Genomic DNA, 19,884 nt, shown 5'->3' with positions numbered 1-19,884 from the left:
TCTCTTCCTCTCTTCCTTTAACTTCACTTCTAGATTTTCTTTCTACTCTACTTGGATTATCAGCAGTATTCTTTTGAAAGGTTTTCCCTGGTGCCCACTTAGGCTTGTGGGTTAAAGCATATCCTTCTGCGAATTTAGCCAATTCTTGCCAAGTTTTTATATTTTTCTCTACCAAGTACACTTGAATATTGTCAGGAACACAATTTTTAATCTCTTCAATCAGAATGATTTCCCTCAATATTTTCTACTTTCATTGCGGCACACCACCGATCAAAACACACAACCTTCCTATAAGCAAAATCCAGGTAAAATTGGGTTGCTGCTTTTTTTTAAACTTTTGTCTACAAGCCTCTGGGACTAGTTCATAAGATCGGAGTATAGCCCGCTTTACAAATTCATAATCAGCTGCTTGTTGTACAGTGAGACATGAGTACACCTGTTGGGCTTTCCCTTTAAGAACACTTTGTAGCAGGAGTGACCACTGGTCTGGTGGCTATTTTAAATTTACAGCTACGTTCTCAAAATGCTGAAAATACTGGTCAATTTCAGCTTCCTCAAATGGAGGAACTAACCCCTCTTCTCTACTGACCAGAAACCTCTCCTCCTGACCAGCACATGGGTTTTAGGCTTCTCCCTCTCCTTGCATTAGTTTAGCTAGTTCTAGCTCATGCTTCCATTCTTTCTCTCTCTCCTCCATTTCTGCCTGCCTTACTGCTTCCCATCTGGCTTTCCTTTCAGCCTCTCTTTTTTCCTCTAACTTTAGTTTTCTCAAAGCCAACTTTACTTCCTCTGAAGTTTTTTTCCTTTGGAAACTGTTGTAATGCAGCTTCTTCAAATACCCCCTTCCCTACATAGTGCTTAACAATCTTTAGGGCAATTTCCTTCTTTTTCATCCCAGTTTTTACTGTAAGAAGTTTTAACTTGCCAACTATAACCATCAGTTCTAACAATTTAGCCATTTTTAAATTAACCACCGAAGGGATAACTATGAACTGGTCAATATTCAAAGTTGCTGGTTTTTCTGCTGGTGATTTATATACTCACCGTTTATTTTTAATTTCAAGCTGGAAGTTGAGTCAAACTCAGACGACTGATAACTAAGCACAAGTCAATTGCTCCTAAAGCTTCCAAATTGGTTTGATCCCGGACAATTCCCCCAAATTATGTAACAAGATCAAACCAGCAACCACAAAGAAGGCATATCACACAGGGATAAAGATGAACAATTACTGTATTAACAAAAATTCACCTTCACACTTTAATTCAAAATCCTCCCTTTTATAACAATGCCCACTGGTTTCTATGCAAATCTCTATAACAGTGTGAAACTAATAAATTCCCCAGCCGAAATATAACATACATAATCAAAGTCTAGTGAGACCGCACCTGGAGTACTGTGTCCAGTTCTGGTCTCCATATTTGAGGAAGGATATACTGGCTTTGGAGACGGTCCAGAGGAGGTTTACTAGGTTGATCCCTGGGATGAAGGGGTTGACTTATGATGAAAGATTAAATCGTCTAGGATTGTATTTGCTTGAGTTCAGAAGAATGAGAGGAGATCTTATAGAAACATATAGGATTATGAAGGGCATGGATTGGATAGATGTAGGAAGGTTTTTTGAGCTGGCCGAGGAAACTAAAACAAGAGGACAGTCTCAAGATTTGGGGGAGTAGATTTAGGACAGAGATGAGGAAAAATAGTTTTTCCCAGAGAATAGTGAATGTTTGGAATTCTCTAACCAGGGAAGTGATTGAGGCTGCCTCATTAAACATATTTAAAATTCGGTTAGATAAATTTTTACATGATAGAGGAATTAGGGGATATGGGGAGAAGGCAGGTAGGTGGAGTTAGGTCATAAATTAGATCAGCCATGATTGTATTGAATGGCGGAGCAGGCTCGATGGGTCATTTTTGGCCTACTCCTGTTCTTACTTCCTATGTTCCTATGTCTAAGCTACACTTTCAACCAGCCCACAGAAAAACTTAAGACACAAAAGAAACACAAAACACACAAGACTCACAAAACTTCAATCTCAACTGAAGCAAAGATCAAAAACAAAAGGGAATGATCATCCCTTTTTGAAATCCCAACATTCTAAACTTTCCTCCAGACAATGACTCATGTTTTGGGCCTTCTTACACTCCACAGCACCACCCAGTGGTGGTTTATCATCCAAGTCCAGAAATTTTTAGATAATTTTCTGCACATGCTCAGTCCGTCTCCCACTCTCTCAGCAGTCCACCTTCACCTTGGCTCTTAAAGGCAAACTGTCACTTTTTAACATAAAACCACACAACACATAGGTCAATACACAATACAGAACTCCATAACCCTATGATATTGATACAAAATGCAGTACAATTATTAATCCAGAATGCTTCAGATTTGAGCCAGGCGAAAATATTTTCTGGACAATCAAATATTATATTACAATAGAATTATTCATTTTTAAAATATTTTGTAGTAAAATAAATTTTCCTGTTAATTTTAAATTTAAAGGGAGCACAGATAAAAATGCTCCACTAAGTTTAAATGAAGCAGAGCAAACAGAACTTGGTTCTTTTAAGGGTGCCCAGGAACCAGAACACCAAGAATGGAATGGAATATGGGAACAATGACCCTGGTGAAGGGAACAGTAAATGAACCGGGGCCACAGAGGTGAAAATGGATTGTGGAAACCGGGATCCCCAAAAACAAAATGGAGGGCCAGGACCAGGACTCTGGAAAGCAGAAGGGAATGAGAAAGTCAGCAGGCCTAACAGCCAGATGTTAGATTTCCAGGTAGCAGATTATCAGAGTTTTATCCTATATAACTCTGCTGTCATTTTGTTTCCCCTGTATCATATTAAAAATCTTCATTCTCTCAGTATCCAATGTTCACTTTCACTTCTCTTTTTGGTCTTGTACATTTAAATAACCTTTATTCCTTTATTATTAGTTAGTGATGACATGGTGGACCAAAGGATTTTTGTGCTATCTCACTCCAGGACAAAAGTTCAACCACTTTCTCTTTGATTTCCCTTGATATTTTTAATTTTAGAGTAGAAAATTTGAAATATATAGATTAGTTAAACTTTAATAATTTAATTTTAAAATTATCCTTTTGTAAAGGAATACAATATTTGAGCTGTTGTCAAAATTAATCAAATATTCTTCACCAATTCTGAGGAAGATACCTCCTCAGCCTGAGTTTCCTGGACATAAACAAACCTCAGAATTTGTTCAAACCATCATTCTTCATGTAGAGGCTTGGATAACAAGTGTTTATCATGACTGCCGTTTTGACTCCTTTTCACACAAAGTGTATGCAATTTTAGGAAAATTGCCTGAATTTCTTTATTCTGCATGGCACCACAGTGCTTCTTGTAGAATCTATTTATTCCAGTTCTCAATATAGTTCAGTGGTTCTCAACCTTTTTTTCCCCCACATATCATCTTAAGTAGTGCCTTACTAACCACAGATCACCTATGGCATGAGGCCGTAGGTGTCCTGCAGGGCTGGATTAAGCAAGTGCAGGGCACTAAGTTTAAAAAAACCACACATAAATATTAAAACATCTAGTACTTTAAAAGAAAGAATGAAAGGGGCAAGTAGGACACCAAATGCCATGGGAAGCTAAGTTCAGAGGAGAGAGATGAACTCAAAGCGATAAAACATTGTAAATGCAGCCAGCAGCCTCATGCATTTTATGATTGGATACAAATCTACGTGGGTGTTGATGATTTGAGGACATAGGTCAGAGGCAGTCTGCTGTGGTCTAAACACCGAAGTGTAACAAACCACGTACTTTTTTTTCTGGAATGGCGGAGTGAGGGGGTGTGTGCGCGCTTTAAGTTTATCAGGCAGATAAATTGTTCTCCTGAGGGGTTGCATAATTTTTAGCTGCTTCAAAACATGATGGGAGAGAGATAATTAGAATACGAATCTTCCAATTAAATTCCTTTTTTTTTTGCAAGTATTAATTTGTGTAGAATCTCAATGATTTTTATTTTGAGTCAACATTGATAATATTTTTACTCCCACAACCTTGCCCACCTCATTTATCTTCACAAATGATCTTATTCTTAATAAAATGATGCTAGCTTTCTCATATCACTATATTTCAGTGATTACATCCTCGATGAAAGGTTATAATTTTGGCTGCCATCCCTTTAAGCTTTCATATTTCTCATGAATCCCCTCCAAAAACCCATTAAAAAAAACATAGTATTTTAGCCAATTATCACCTTAGTAATTAATGGAAGTGGGATACCTCCTAGCCGCTGCTCAAAGATGAAAACAGAAGTTTAAGTTAAACACTCAGTCATTCATAAAGATTGAAGGCAGTATAGTACAAGCAGGTCAGCAAGTGCAATACTAGAGAAATAGAGCAAGCATTTAGCACGGGGCCGTTGAAAATGTGGGGCCCATAATATATGCTACTTTTGCTACTAAATTAATCCAGCACTCATGTTCTGTGGTTAGTAAGGGATTATTAAAGTGATATGTGAGTGGGGGGGTGGGGGGGTGTGGAAGGTTAACTATAGAGTTAGTTAGCCACTTCAAAACAGTAGAGGGACTTCTTGGTCACAGGTTCTAAATGATTATTTACAATGTGTTTACAAACAAAGGTATCAAGGCTCTCCCAATGTGTTGAAATGCAACCAAAGTAAAATTTTCAATATCTTGGAGAATCAATAATTACTGTAATCAGCCTAAAAGCTGATTATTTTACATGAATGTTAGCATGACCAAATTTTTATCATTGTTCGAGTGCGGTCTTTCATAACTACCATTTTCTCACAATTTGTACATTTTCTGATCTGAATTGACCCAATTGTCTAGCTCTTGTTTGATCAAAATATGTTGAAGTGAAAACAGCTCTCAGCTATGAATAAAAAAAATTCCCCAAAACAGCTAAAATAGTTATTCATTGATCTATTTTTTTTTTAAAATCTGGTTTAGTGAGAGTGCTGAACAACTGAATGAACTGATCATACTAATACTTCAAGACTCTACTAATTATAAAACCATATTTATTTATATAAATGTATATATGCACTGCATATGTATCGCTTCTCTGTATGTGTGTTATGTCTGGTTATGAGTTTGCATGTTTTTGCACTGAAGACCAGAGAATGTGATTTTGTCAGATTGTATTCATACAATTGGATAATAATAAACAAACTTTATTGATCAGTAATTAAGAATTCGATTGGTTGTGAATACATCCAGGACAACAATGCAAAGTGTCATGAATAAAAATGTCACATTCCACGCAGTAGATGCTCTGGCACACATTGCAAACATATACCTGTAAGAAAAAGGAATATGATCTTAATATTGCAAACAAAATGGTCTTTTTTTAAAAAAAAACATCACCCCCACCCATCCCCAAAATTATATGCTTCTCTTTCTCAAGTGAAAGGACAAGGCTGAAAATTCGGTCAAATCTATCAATTCCACTTTTCAGCCAGCTACATCATTGGGAGGGAAATTTGTTCCTGAATTCATCAGAAAAACAGCTGTGTTCAAATGGATATCAAACAAGGTTAATTAAACATTGGTCAAGGAGTGAAATTTTGTTGTAGATAGCTTGGTACGGCATTGTTTGAATTGCTCTATGATAAAAATGATTTTCTGAGTTTTCTGCACAAGATACTTCAAGGTTCTGTCACCACTACAGAGAGATAGAGGTAGGTTCAGTGAGTGGGCAAGGGTTTGGCAGGAAGGATTTTGGTCGATGAAGTAGAAGATAACATCATTATCTAAATGGTGAAAGACTGGAGCATGCTGTTGTGCAGAGGCACTTGAAAGTGATTGGATCACAAAAGGTACTACATTCAGTTCTAGACTCCTTCTTTGAGAAAAGGTATACAGTTGGCAGGCGGTCAGAAGATTACCAGGATGATTCCAGAGATGGGAGAGGGGAGATTAGATTTTGAGAAGAGAACAGGTCTCCTGGGTCTATACTCACTGGAATTCTGAATAAGGGGATATTAGATTAACATACAAAAAGGATACACAAGATAGAGGCAGGAACATTGTTTGGACTGGCAGGTGAGGTTAGAACTTGGGTACATGCCCTTAAGATTCAGAGTAGATTTAGGGCAGAGATGAGGAACTGCTTTAGTGACTCTGTGGAATTATTTGCCTAAGGAAGCAGTAGAAGCTACCTGATTAAATTATAGGAATTAAAGCACTGTAGGGAATTAACGGTTATAGGGAAAAGGTGGGTAGGTGGAGCTGAGTACAGCCAGATCAGCCATGATCTTTTTGAATGGCGGAGGAAATATGACAAGCCAGATGGCCTACTCCTGTTTACCTTTCTTATGTACAAAGTTAACCTACCAGAGATCCATTATACCAATAATTCAACAAACTGGGTAACTCCTCATCTAGTGGTTTATTTTGCAGGTAAATCTTAAGTATACTGTCATAATTGCAAGTTAAGTTGTATATCCTAACATTTAAGTTTAAAACGAAAAAAAATCACAACTGAACTGATTTAAGGCATTACATTATGAAGTGATTTAAGGCATTATTTATTAACGTACAAGTGCAACTGGAACTCTGCTCATCTAAATTCTAAACAAGACCACCAAAGGAGAACTTGAAAACAAAACACAAATTTATCCAAGTAGTCTAATGGCTTGACATTTCACAATAAAACACAATTCACCACATCAAGAGGCAATTTCTCCAGTGCGTGGCTAAAGTGCTGACAATGTCTAGCAATTACTCTCTCAAAAAGAAGCGACCTTGCCTAAATCGTGCAAACTTACATTTGGATCTTGCATCTCCCCTTGGCAACCTTGACAATACCTGAATAAATAGAGGACAAAAATGTAATACCTTGATTTTGAACTTCTTTTTCCTTCAATAAAAAACATGAAAGCAAATCATGAAGAAGAATTTCAACCCCAGTTGTCTGATTAAATGGGAATGCTCGTCCATTCAATGAACCAACAGCAAGCACAATACTACATTGATTCAGAAACTGATAAGGACTTGGTACCTTCTCCCTGAGTCTGTGTGGGTTTCCCCCAGGTGCTCTGGATTCTTCCCACCATTTGAAATGTACCAGGGGTGTAGGTTAATTGGGTGTAAATTTGGTGGCACAGACTTGTGGGCTGAAGTGGCCTGTTACCATGCTGTATGTCCAAATTTAAAATTAAAAAAAATCTCACAATTCAAGGTTTCTTTTATTGATACATGATGTACGTTAACTTTTGTCTGCTGTTAGGTAAACAAAGAGTTGCCATGAGCATTGCCCGGTGGCCCTGACAATAGGAGAAAGAGAAGAAAAAGAGAAGCCATAATGTTATTGAGTGCAAAATAAAGCCTGCATAACACTGAAAAAAATTTGTTTAATTGTGCCTATTTGTTTTTGGCAAATCCCAGTAAGCCATACAATCCATAGTTAATTTTTAATTTGTGCACCAGCGGTTAAATGCTCCAATATAGAAATTTGTCAACAGATGACAAATACATTCTTGACGAAGTAAAATGTTTTCAGTGCACCATTTGAGAAGAAATATCATCTCAAACTGCGGCAGTCTTATGAATATTTTCTCTGGCAAAGCAATTTAATTACATTATCACAAGAAATATTTTTCAGTTTACCTGAAGAAAACATTTTGATATTTCCCTATCTGTAGCTTTACCTACCTTTCTCCCTGAATCTCTTCTAAGGGAATTTCTCCAAATGCATCCAGTGGAAACAGATGATGGTAAGATCTTGCCAAGTGAGGTGCAGAGACTAATGTAAGACCTTAAGTAAATAAAAGAATCAGTGATGTTTCTCAATATTTCAGTTGCACGTGCCAATCCAAGTAGCTTTGAACACAGTCAATAAATGTTCAAAAACAGTTTAAACATCAAATGAAAGGACGAGCACAAATAACTTGTAATTTCAATTTTAAACATATCTGTAGAATATGTGGTAGTTTATAGTTGGACAAAAGTAATCATCTAAGCCAGGTTCTTGGGAATTCAAAATCTAGAAAAGGATATAGATTAATAATATGATTGATTTTTCTGCAGTCCATTATATTTCTGCATATTATTTAATTTATACATAAAGCATGGCAATGGGCCCTTCCAGTCCACAAACCAGTGCCACCCAAATATCCCAATTAAACTATAGGGCAGCCTGGTTGGATTAGTGTTAAGTGCAACGTCTTTACAGCGACAGTGATTGGGACCAGGTTTCAAATCCTGCGCTGTCTTTAAGGAGTTTACACGTTCTTCCCGTGTCTGTGTGGGTTTTCCCCGGAGGCTCTGGTTTCCTCCCGCCATTCAAAATGTACTGGGGATGTATCTTAATTGGGTGTAAATTGGGTGGCACAGACTCATGGGCTAAAATGGCCTACATGTTTAAATTTAACATTTTTTAAAAATTTAAGCTCCACTCTCTGTACGTTTTTTTGAAGGGCGAGAGGAAACCAGAGCACACGGTGGAAACCCATGCATACCTGGGAGGAACATACAAACTCCTTACAGACATTCGAATCAGAGTTGCTGGTGCGGTAACCAAAGCATTCAAACAAGCCATTTTCAATGGTTATGTGGCTTACAAAAGACAGACCAATTCAAATAAATACCAATGACAAAATGAAACATCTTTTGCTGGCCTCCGTCAAGGCTGTTTTGAAGGTCTTGAATCTGGTGATTTGTATTACTGTCAACTCAATTCAAATACGTCCGATACAATCTATACCAACAACAATTTCAAATGCACAATTGCACTTAATAGAAAATCAATGATTGTCACAAACTCATCCAGCCCAGCCAAAAAATAACCCAGCTAATTCCACTTCCCAACTCTCTGTCCATAGCCATATAGACAACAGTGTATCAAAGTCTTTTTAAAATGCGCTGAGGAACAAGTCTCGCAAGCAGTCATTTTCAATTTATCACCATTTTCTGGGCCAAAATAAATTTTCACAACTTCCCTCCAATTCTTCTCCTAAATAATTTAAACTTATGCCCATCTTAAACCTCCTGCTAACTCCTTCAGTCACCCTAGTCCGTTCATTTTTTCCCCATCTTCCCCTAGTCCTAATTAATCTTTCCAATATTCAAATTCTCCAACTATGGTGACATTCTCTTAAATCACCTTGGTAACAATCTTGCACGATCACCTCCTTGGATGCATACCCCTTCCAATCACCCGGGTCCCAGTTTCCTCAGCTGGTTTTCACAGTGGTTCTTGCCTTTAAACATCCAATTAACTGGAATTTTTATTATAACACTGCCTAAAAATAGGATTTAAATTATGTTGGGATATTAACAAATATAATACTCAATGGTTCAGAGTATCTGCTCATCAGGCACTAAAGTCCCAAACATGCTGGATCATTGGAGTTTCACTGGAGTAACTCATTTCCTGTCAATTTCATTAACTTTCTTCTATTCTTTATCTTTGTGCCACTGCTTTCCCCAACTTTTATTTTTTTATCATTTTCAGTGCAGTTAATAAATCCATAATCTATTGTATTCCCAATTACTTCTTCACCTTCACCTATCTGCTAAAACATTCCACTTTTCAGACACATTTCTGTCAGGAAGTACTTACCACAGAGTTTACACTCCACAGGCAGCTCAGCATATTTAGCTCTACATTGAGGGCAAAAATATCCACCAAGCGTTAAAATTGGCCCACTGCTGCTATCCAAATGTCTAAAAGTGAAGAAAACTTAATTTAATCTAACATAATTAGTAATATAATTGGACTCAGTTCCCAGCATGAATTTTTGCAAATCTAAAGACCCTATAATGAACATACGAATACCAGCAAAGAATACACAGGGATACAGAGTCCACTGAATTACCAATGGCCTGCTGATGTTCAGTTTTAAGTTCCATAAGGGCTACTTTACTCTAGACCCAAACCCAAACGAAAGAATTCAGCATATTATGTGACTTGGAGAAGAAATGGAGGTTGGTGTGTTCTTTCTGACTTAGAAATACTACGATTCCTCAGTCTTCAATTAATTAAAATGCCACTCCCTCCACTTTCTTAATATTCTAGTTTTGGAATTTAGCACAGTCCCTTCCCAATCATACCATGGCTCTAACTTCGCCCTGTATATTGCGGGGGTTCAAGAAGTTGGTGAACCATTAACTTCTCTGGGACAATTAGGAAGGGCAGTCAACGCCAGCAGTATGTGGTCAAATAAAGAAAATAAAGTAAAAATTATGGAAAATTTATTTGAACCAATTGATCGACATAAATAACCTAATACACTATAGTTTCTAAAGTACATTTTTAAAATAATTAATTTTATTGTTAAAGGAATTGATGCCCAACTGTAATGATTTTGGTCAAATACCAAACGGAAAGTAATATATACAAACAAGCCCTGGTTATTCATGAGAGTCAGGGATAATAAAAGGCCACTTGCAATGACATGAAGTCTATAATAGCATGAAGTAGTTGACCCCTTGATAAATGTACCAACTTCTATGCACATTTCAGCTTTTCAAAATAAATGAGTTGTTTTTAATTTACTGCATCTTTACAGGGAGATTAACTAGCTTTTAACTATCCCTGCCAATTGGTAACTGCAATTCAGCTCATGGAAAACAGGTGTGTGGCGGCGCATTCGCTCAGGGCGAACTAACCCAGCTTGTAACGCCACGTAGCGGGGCAGCCCTGGGAAGATGGCATCGTCGGGGTTTACTTCCGCAGTCAAACCTCCCGTGTAGCGCGCGCCCCAGGCAGCGTGGTGACATCATCACGCACGTGGTGACAGAACCAATGCTGCCCTTAAAGGGGCACGCGCCAGATTCAAATAAAACAGTCGTTAACGACCCTCAACGTGGTGACTGTGCTTCTTACACTGCTCACACCACCACAGTGGTGACCCCGACGAGCCCAGACGTTTTTCTGGACTCAAGTAACATGTATTCAGCATCAAGCTTCCCCCCTTTTGGACCCACCACCCAAGAATGTGGTTCGGACAAGCGGAAACGCAATCTAGCTTCACAACATCTCCACAGACGCCACGATATTTTACGACGTCATGAGCGCGCTGGACCAAGACACGGCAGCAAGGGAGGACGACCTCATCCACCACCCCCCAGCTGTGGCCAGGTACACCACCCTCAAGGATCTGCTGCTGGGAACTTTCAGGTTCACTCCCCAACAACGGGCTTCCAGGCTGCTAAACCTGGACGGGCTTGGGGACCGTAGTCCCTCGGCACTGACGGACGATATGCTGGCCCTGACGGAAGACTGCAAGCCGTGTTTTCTCTTTCGTTAGATATTCTTGGAGCAGATGCCAGAGGACATTGCGGATGAGGACTTCTCAGACCCACGATAAGCAGCGGCCCACGTGGATGCCTCTGGCGAACGAAGAGGGAGAACGAAGGTAACAACCAGGTAACACGACCAGGACCCAGCCGCCCCCAAGATCAAGCTGGAGAAGAGCCAGTTGACCTGGTGTTTCTACCACCAGCGCTGGGGACCACAAGCCCATAATGCCGGCAACCCTGAGGGTTGATGGGTGCGTCAGCTGGCCATGTGAACAGCCTCCTTCATGTTACGGACTGATCCACTGGCCGCTGCTTCTGGTGGACACAGGCTGAGCTGAGCATCCTCCCCCCCCCCCCCCCCCCCCCCCACCATGGCCTTAGAGGTTTGCACCCAATCTTGCGGTCCAACCCTGCGGGCAGCCAACGGCTCCACTATCAGGACCTACGGCACCCTCAGGGCACAGATCCAGATCGGGAGGGAGAAATTCCACTGGAGGTTCGTCCTGGCCTTGTTGGGCACCGCGCTGTTGGGGGCCGACTTCCTGAGGGCTCACGGTCTCCTGGTTGAAGGGCAAGAAGCAGGTCAACGCCCACACATTCCACTCCAAATGGTTGGACACAGCAGACACCTGCAGGCCTGAAATCGTTGCCGTAGCCGTCGCTAGGGAAGAGTTCTCTGATATCCTCCATGAGTTCCCCGCCATCTTAGAGCTGTGCTTCAACGCCGCCCTGCACTAGCATGGGGTCTTCCACCACATCACCTTGCAAGGCCCCCCACTGCACACTAGGCCCAGATGGCTGCTGCCCAGAAAACTCCAGCAGGCAAAAGAGGAGTTCTCCAGGCTTCAGGAGCTGGGAATAGTCTGGCATTCGGACAGCGCCTGGGCATCTCCGCTCCACAAGGTCCTGAAGTTATCTGGAGGCTGGAGACCATGTGGGGACTATTGTCGGTTGAATGATGCAACCACTCCCGACAGGTACCCAGTGCCCCACATACAGGACTTCTCCGCCAACTTGCACGGCGCACGGGTTTTCTACAAAGTGAACCTCTTGCGAGGATACCATCAGATCCCGGTGCATCCAGACGTTGTGGGCAAAATGACGATCATCACCCACTTTGGCCTCTTAGTTCCTCCTCATGCCCTTCGGTCTAAAGAAAGTGGCCCAAACATTCCAGCACCTCATGGACGCAGTGGGAAAGGATTTGGACTTTGTGTTCATCTACTTGGACGATATACTGATTGCCAGTTGCAACCGCGAAGAGCACAAAGCCCACCTTCACACCCACTTTGCCCGACTGGCAGAGTTCTGCCTCACGGTCAACGCAGCCAAATGCCAGTTTGGCAGAGAGTCCAGTTCTTGGGGCACAACATTTTGGCGGCTGGGGCCGTCCCAGTGCTGGAGAAGGTGGCAGAATACAACACTTCCCCAAACCCTCCACCCTGAAAGGCCTGCAGGAGTTCGTGGGGGTGGTGAATTTTTAATCATCGGTTCATCCTCGGAGCCGCTCGCACCATGCACCCATTGTTTGCGCTCATGGCCACCAAAGAAAAAACCCTGGCTTGGCCGGAAGAGGCGTACAATGCGCTCATGGCAACAAAGGAGACTCTGGCCAGCGCAACACTGCTGGTACATCCATGACCGGAGGCACACGTGGCACTCTCCGTGGACACCTCAGCTACAGCAGTAGGTGGGTTTCCTGGAACAGTGGTTCGATGGACAATGGCATCCGCTGGCCTTTTTCAGCAAACAGCTGCGCCCGCTGGAGCTCAAATACAGCGCCTTCGACTGGGAGCTCTTGGCGCTGTACCTGGTCATCTGCCATTTTTGCTACTTTCTGGACGGCAGGCCGTTCAGTTTTCACGGATCATAAGCCCCTCACCCAGGCACTGGTGATGGCCAAGGACCCCCCGTGATCTGGCAGACAACAGCGCCACCTTTCGTACGTGTCGGAGTTCACTACCGACATCCAGCACAGGGCCAGCAAGGACAATGTGGTGGCGGACACACTCTCACACCCAGCCATCAACACTCTCGCACCCAGACTGGACTACGCTCAACTGGCTCAGACCCAGAGAAATGATGCAGAGACACAAGCCCTGTGGACCGCCATCTTGTGGTGAATATCTGCCAAGCTGCCTGTCTCGCCTCTGACGAGCCTTGCTGTACTAACATCTCTACTGTTAAGGACACTCCCCTTGGGTATAACTGTGTATGCACCTATTGTCTTTCATTATTGTACCATGAGTTTCTGCTAATAAAAGCCATGATTATTGTTTGACCACATCGTCTTTGTTTACTTCATCAACTGGCACTTCAAATCTCAGGCCTCGAACTCAAAGACATCCAAGTGCCCAATGGCCCGGACATGCTGCTCTGCGACATTTCGACAGGTACGCCGCGTCCGGTAATCCTGCCACACTGGAGAGCGAATCTTCAGCACGATCCCCGACCTCGCTCACCCAGCGTGCGGATGGTCGTGGAGCGGTTCGTATGGCAAGGACTAAAGAGGTAGCGGAGCTGGCCAGGAACTGCACCAGGTGCCAGACCTCCAAAGTCCACTGACACACGCAGGACCCCATCCAACACTTAGACTCGGCGGCTCGCAGGTTCCAGCACATCCACATCGATGGACCCTTGCCGGTATCCAGGGGGACACGTTACCTACTCACGGTGGCGGACCACGCCATGAGATAGCCCAAGACTGTCCCGATCAAGGAGGCCGCTGCAGAGATGGCTTTGGTCAGCCAGTGGATCGCCCGATTCGGAGCCCCGGCACATATCACCAGCGACAGGGGCGCACAGTTCACGTCCGCTCTGTGGACGCAGATGGCAAAACTCCTGGGGGTCAAGCTCCACCACACCACGGCATACCACCAGCAGTCCAACGGGCTGCTGAAGGCATCGCGCATGGCCATTCGCCAGCCCCGTCTGGATCAGGATGGCACCCAAGGTGGACCTGCAAGCCTCATCAGCAGAGATGGTATATGGCACACTGCTCTCCCTGTCTGGTGAGTTCTTTGGCCCCGAACCTGACACCGTGACCACAGACACAAACTTGCTGGCGGACCTCTGCGGGAGACTAGCCTCCCTGCCTCCCCACCTCCATCCCGCCACGGCACCTGGCCAGTCCGCCTCCCCAAGGGGCTCGACTTTACCCATTCGTTTTTGTGCAGTGGAGACTGCAGGGGGCACTGCTGCAGTGCCCGTACGAGGGGCCGTACTAGGTCTTGCACCGGTCTGGCGGAACCTTCACCCTGGATGCTGGGGAGAGGGAGGAACTGTTTACGGTGGACCGCCTGAAGGTGGCCCATCTGGACTTATCATAGCTGGTGCAGACGACCAGACCCATGCAAAGGGGCCGCCCGCCCAAGCGACGGGATGCGTAGCCGATTCTTTGGGGTGTGGGGGAGTTGTGTGGTGGTGCACTCACTCAGGGCGAACCGGCCCAGCTTGTAACGCCACGTGGCAGGGCAGCCCTGGGAAGATAGCGCCATCGGGGGTTTCTTCCTCAGTCAAACCTCCCGAGTGGAGCGCACCCCAGGCAGCGTGGTGATGTCATCACGCACGTGGTGGCTGAACCAACGCTGCCCTTAAAGGGGCACGCGCCAGATTCAAACAAAACAGTTGTTAACGACCCTCAACGTGGTGGCTGTGGCTTCTTACACTGCTCACCCGCCACAAGTCAAACATTATAGTAGAAGGGTCTGGAGGAACACATGATGTTTAGCAACACTCCCAGTAATATACATGGATGACCTTGAAAGTACACATATCTAAGAATAGCAAGTAACTGTAGCAAGTAACAAGTAATGAGGTCTCAGTGTACAATTTCATTTTGCAACATTTTTTTTTATATATACTTACGCCATGCTGAAACATGGTTTTGCATCCTGATCTGATAAAGATGCCATGGTGTGTTGAGGAAAACCTTGCAAGAAAATTAACATTTCAATTTAAAAAAAATCAAATTCTACACATTATGAATAATATCAACTTCTCTGCAAGAAACATGTCTACTAATTGATAATACCACAGCAAATTAAATGTTCTTTAATTAAATATCTATAATACTAATCTGATCTTAGCCACAATTTCACTTTTTCCCCCCCAATATTCTCATTAATCATTTATTATCCTAGTTCAAAAATCTGTTTCTCACACCCAAGAATAAATTTAACATTTCTATAAGGTAGAGAATTCCAAAAATTCATAACTCTTCAAAAAGAAATTTCCCCACATTTCTACCTTAATTGGGACTACTTATTCTGAAAAATGCACTCAATTCTAGACTTCCCCCTTCCAAAGTGAATACGTCCTTTATACATCCACCTATCACATCCTTTCACTTGAACTCTCAAATCTTTCAAACCGATGACTTTACACCCAATCGGCTCAATTATTTCTTATAAAACAATCTCTTCATCTGGGGAATCAACTAAGTGGATCTTCTCTGAACTGCCTCCAAACAAGGAGCCATAGCAATACACAATGCTCCAAATTTTCCCAGCAGCAAGGATCAAGAAATAATTTATTTAAAAAGGTAGAATTTTCTGCGATTCATGAGAAATATTGGAATGTTTATTTTCTTACAGATATTTCTGCAGCGTACCAAGAAACTACCTGCAGTAATCTAACTAGCCGCGAAATAATTTTAAATTTAGTGTCATTATTAAGAAAGAAACATTTTTTTCTTCTAGGAATACTGTTTTCTTTGATGAACAAATAGAAATGAGTAAAGAGAAATATTTTGGACACCACATGCAAAAAGAAAGCACAAAATGCAAAGAATATCACATACTCAAGGATTTGAATTAGAATGTACTTACCCATACGAATGAGGGAACATTCTGAATTGGAATTAGCAGGTGGAGGTCGAACATGATAATTTAGCAGATCTCTAAAATGACTCTCATCTAAAATAACATTGTGTACCCCTAGGAAATTACCACATAAATAATGTCAAATATCCACAATGTTAGTACAATATTTCTAAAGTTATATTATTCCTATTTTCACTTTGAGGAAAGGACTTCATACATCTTTTTATTTCATGTGTCTTTAGGCTTCATGCTAATGTTAGTGAAAGGGCAGATGAACACATTCTCTTATTTTCTTACTACATCGGAGGAGGTTTTTTGACCCATCATATAACCATATAACCATTTACAGAGCGGAAATAGGCCATGTTGGCCTTTCGAGTCTGCACCGGTTCACTGATGTCCATGCCGGCTCCCTGAACATTTCCATCAGTACCATTCCCTCAATTATTTCCCTGTGGTCTATTCACTCTCACATGCCCATCTATTCCACCAATTCTCCTGCCAAAGAAACTCCACTTGGGGCAACTCCACTTGAAGCATGGGGGTGGGAGGAGGGGGTTAAAAAAAAAAGATCCAGGGAGAACAGTGAGGATGTACAAGGCTTTGACAATGTCACTAAAAATCAGCCAGCAAAACATTCACAAAAATGCTTTCAGGCCTTCACTCAATCATGCCTAGATCTTCCCTACAGTAATGACTGAAATTGGGAAGAGTCAGAATCGACCAAGTTCTTGATTACATTTTACTATTTCCTTTTGCCTGCATTAGATCCGTATCTCTTTTGTCTCTTGCTTATTCAAGGGCATGTTGAAATGCTTTAAAAGTAATTATAAATCAGATTCCACCATCTCCTCCTGCAATGAGTTCCAGATATTAATTACTCTGTATAAAAGAATTTTCCCCTCAAAATTTCCTTTAAAACATTCTTCTCAGCTTAAGGTCATGTCTACTTATTTCTGATATCCCTACACAGGGCAAAAGGATTTTGACTTTCTACCAAATCCAGGTTTTACATATCGTATATTTCGGCATACAAGTCGACTGGCAGATAGGTTGAACCCCCGCCCCAGTCTCATTTTAATAGATTTATGGTATATCCGGGACACAAGTCCACCCCCATTTTTGGGCTGACCAGGCCTCCCTGCAACAACTCAAAAATTCTTTAATACCCCAAATGCCAAATAACAAAGCTGTAAATTACTGTAAGCATTGTTTTTAAAAAAAGTTTAAAAACCCTCAGCCTACCAGGCAGGAACGGGAACCTCGGACCTATGTGGCAGGAGTGGTGACCTTGTTCTCTGGAGCAGGAGCAGTGATCTCGACCTACCAGACAGGAGTGGCAACCTCAGGCTCCTGGGTAAGAGCAGGGACCTCGAGTTCTATAATTGAAGAATGTCTGGGTGGGTTATGGCGGTGCCGACAGTGGGGAGGTGTTGGGGAATAGTGGCGCCAGTAGTGGGGAGGTGCTTCCAGGGTCAGCTTGTATGCCAAATCAGTGTCAGTTTTTGATCTGAATTTAAAGACTCAAAAGTATATCTGGTGTATAAGTTGACCCTCATTTTTTGAGTGATTTTTGAGGGTTTTACGACTTGATATATGCTGAAATATACGGTATACATATCTTACTTTTAATTGGATCTTACCCTTACTGACATTACCTCAGTCATATCTCCTATTTTCTGCACATCTGCTCTAGGTCCTTCCTCCAGCCTTCCCTCCCCCTGCCCCCCCCCCCCCCCCCCCACCCTTGTCCATGAGATGAAAAATAGACAGGATTCCCCTCATCCTTACTGACTACCCCAACATTTCATTCTCTTCAACTTCCACCATTTGCAACAGCATCCCATCACCAGACAAATCTTCCCCTCCTATCTCTGGTTTCTGAAGGGAAATCGCACCCTCCACGACTCCCTTGTCCACTCATTGCTTTTCACCAATCACCACTTTGGAACCTACCCCCACAACCACAAGAAGTGCTACACTTGCACTTCCACTCTCACTAATATTTGAGGCTATGAAGAGTCCTTCCAAGTCACATGAATATGTAGGTAATATTTACTGCATCCAGTGAACCCCATGTGGCCTCCTCTACATTGGAAGACTGGATGCAGACTGAGTGATCACTTTGTTGAGCGCCTTTGCTCTGTTTGCTGGCAAATTACTTCAATTCCACACCTCATTGTCACACTGACATGTCAGTCCATGGCTTCCTGTGCTGCAAAGTTGAGGCCACTCACTAATTACAGGATCTATCTTGCCATAGGGGTTTCTTAGGTATGGCAGCCAGGGCACGTCCTGGATGCCACTTGAAGGGGGCCCCCCCCCCCCCCACACTGTCCTCGCGTGACCACCTTGCTCCTAGCCCCGGCCGTCCATCGCCACCACCCCCCCCCCCCCATTTAAGTCCTGACGTGGCAGCAGTGGGTGCACAACGTTGGTCTGAATGGTTTACCAGCTTTCAATGAAGACCAGAAATAACAGCTGTTTGCATTGTCAGCGAAGACTTGCCCTCAACTCTTGATAGGTGACAGACAGTTCAGGGCACAATGAAAACCATCAGGAAATGTGGAGCTTTATTGGTGGTGGGGTTAAACTTGGTGGCTCTCTTTTTCTCAACAACTGCTTTCATAACAACATACTGGTGCAAGGGGACCCAGAAAGCATCAAACCAAACTGCAGCAAAGGCATGGAATTAAACTGTATCACCTTTAATGGTAACGGAACAACCAATGGCTCTCATTCCAACCTGGTCCATTACAGCTGGGATATGGGGAACAACAGGTTTTCTCTTGCTTTTTACACATAGGAATTTGGAATTCTTGTGAAGAAAACATAAATGGTGTAGTTGAGTGCCTTTTATCATGTTTTTTAGATGAGCGTTGGCCTACACCAGAGTCCAGTGTGTGTATGCAGTAGTAGGTCAAAGGGAGGGTTCTGAATTGACACCGGGAGCTCAGGTGTGCGCCTATAGGCCGACTGCCGAGGGAAGGGTTCAGAGTCGGGCGATCCAGTATGTGGTAGGCCAAGGAGAAGGTTTGGAGTTGAGCGTCGGGAACTCCAGTGTGAGGTAGGCTGAAGAGAGGTTCAGAGTCAGGTGTCAGGAGCTCCGGTGACCAGAACTCCCAACTCCGAACCCTCTCCCAGCCTATACCAGAGCTCTCGATGCCGACTCCGAACCCTCCCCTGTCAGAGCCAGGGTTGAGGAGGGTGTGCGCTGAAGGATGAGTTTGAGCATGGGCTTCAGGATCTTCCTGCTTCTCTCCCACCGGATGCTCAGCGCCAAGAATCACCTTTCCACCGTGGGGACAGTGACAGCCGAGCCACTCAACACCGTTAACTTTAGTCGTTCCGCTCCATCCCGGGAAACACAGCTTGCTGCTTTCATTCAGTAAATGCTGGCTTTTGGAGTAAGCGTAGGGTTTTTTTTTTAATTATTGAAACAACTGTCGTTTTTTTTATTAAGGTGTAGATTATTTTCCAACACAACAGTGGATATGACTATTTTAGGGTTCTACAGCAGCGAAGACAGGTAGGGAAGGCGAAGTGGATGGCGTGGTGGCAGTGAGGGGTGGTTGCGGGGTAAAGAGTTGAAGTTTTAACGGTGAGAGGGTGCAATTTCAGTGCTTGCCATAGGTGCTATTATCCCTAGATACACCACTGCATCTCAGCAGTCTCCAACTAGATGGCATCAATATCAACCTCCAATTTACATTAATCTCCTCTCCCCCAGTCCCTCTCTTTCTCTAATCCCTCTGCTTCCCTTCCTTCTCTTATCAGACAACTACCCTTCTTTGTCCTATCCCTTATCCCTCAGCTT

The 19,884-nt window shown here is 43.0% G+C and overlaps 1 protein-coding gene across 3 annotated transcripts in view; it reads right to left on the bottom strand.

Annotated features, from left to right (window-relative positions):
• Positions 1 to 5,155: 5,155 nt before the first annotated feature.
• The window catches only part of gtf2h2 (general transcription factor IIH, polypeptide 2), a 28,796-nt gene continuing 14,067 nt past the window's right edge, over positions 5,156 to 19,884 (bottom strand). The window contains exons 11-17 of one of the 3 annotated variants that reach the window (XM_069936648.1): positions 17,313 to 17,390; positions 16,074 to 16,181; positions 15,112 to 15,175; positions 9,563 to 9,603; positions 7,654 to 7,756; positions 6,768 to 6,807; positions 5,156 to 5,296 (exon numbers count right to left, since the gene is read on the bottom strand). In XM_069936648.1, the coding sequence (XP_069792749.1) occupies positions 5,186 to 5,296; positions 6,768 to 6,807; positions 7,654 to 7,756; positions 9,563 to 9,603; positions 15,112 to 15,175; positions 16,074 to 16,181; positions 17,313 to 17,390 (545 nt within the window). In that variant the 3' untranslated portion in view covers positions 5,156 to 5,185. Of the gene's footprint in view, positions 5,297 to 6,767; positions 6,808 to 7,653; positions 7,757 to 9,562; positions 9,667 to 15,111; positions 15,176 to 16,073; positions 16,182 to 17,312; positions 17,391 to 19,884 lie in introns of all 3 variants that reach the window. The other 2 variants (XM_069936641.1, XM_069936654.1) reach the window with 2 other exon arrangements.

Source organism: Narcine bancroftii, chromosome 1 (assembly GCF_036971445.1).
Source record: "Narcine bancroftii isolate sNarBan1 chromosome 1, sNarBan1.hap1, whole genome shotgun sequence".
Classification (NCBI taxonomy): Eukaryota; Metazoa; Chordata; class Chondrichthyes; order Torpediniformes; family Narcinidae; genus Narcine; species Narcine bancroftii.
Note: the sequence above shows the minus strand (reverse complement) of the source record. Positions and strands in the feature narration are given on the sequence as shown.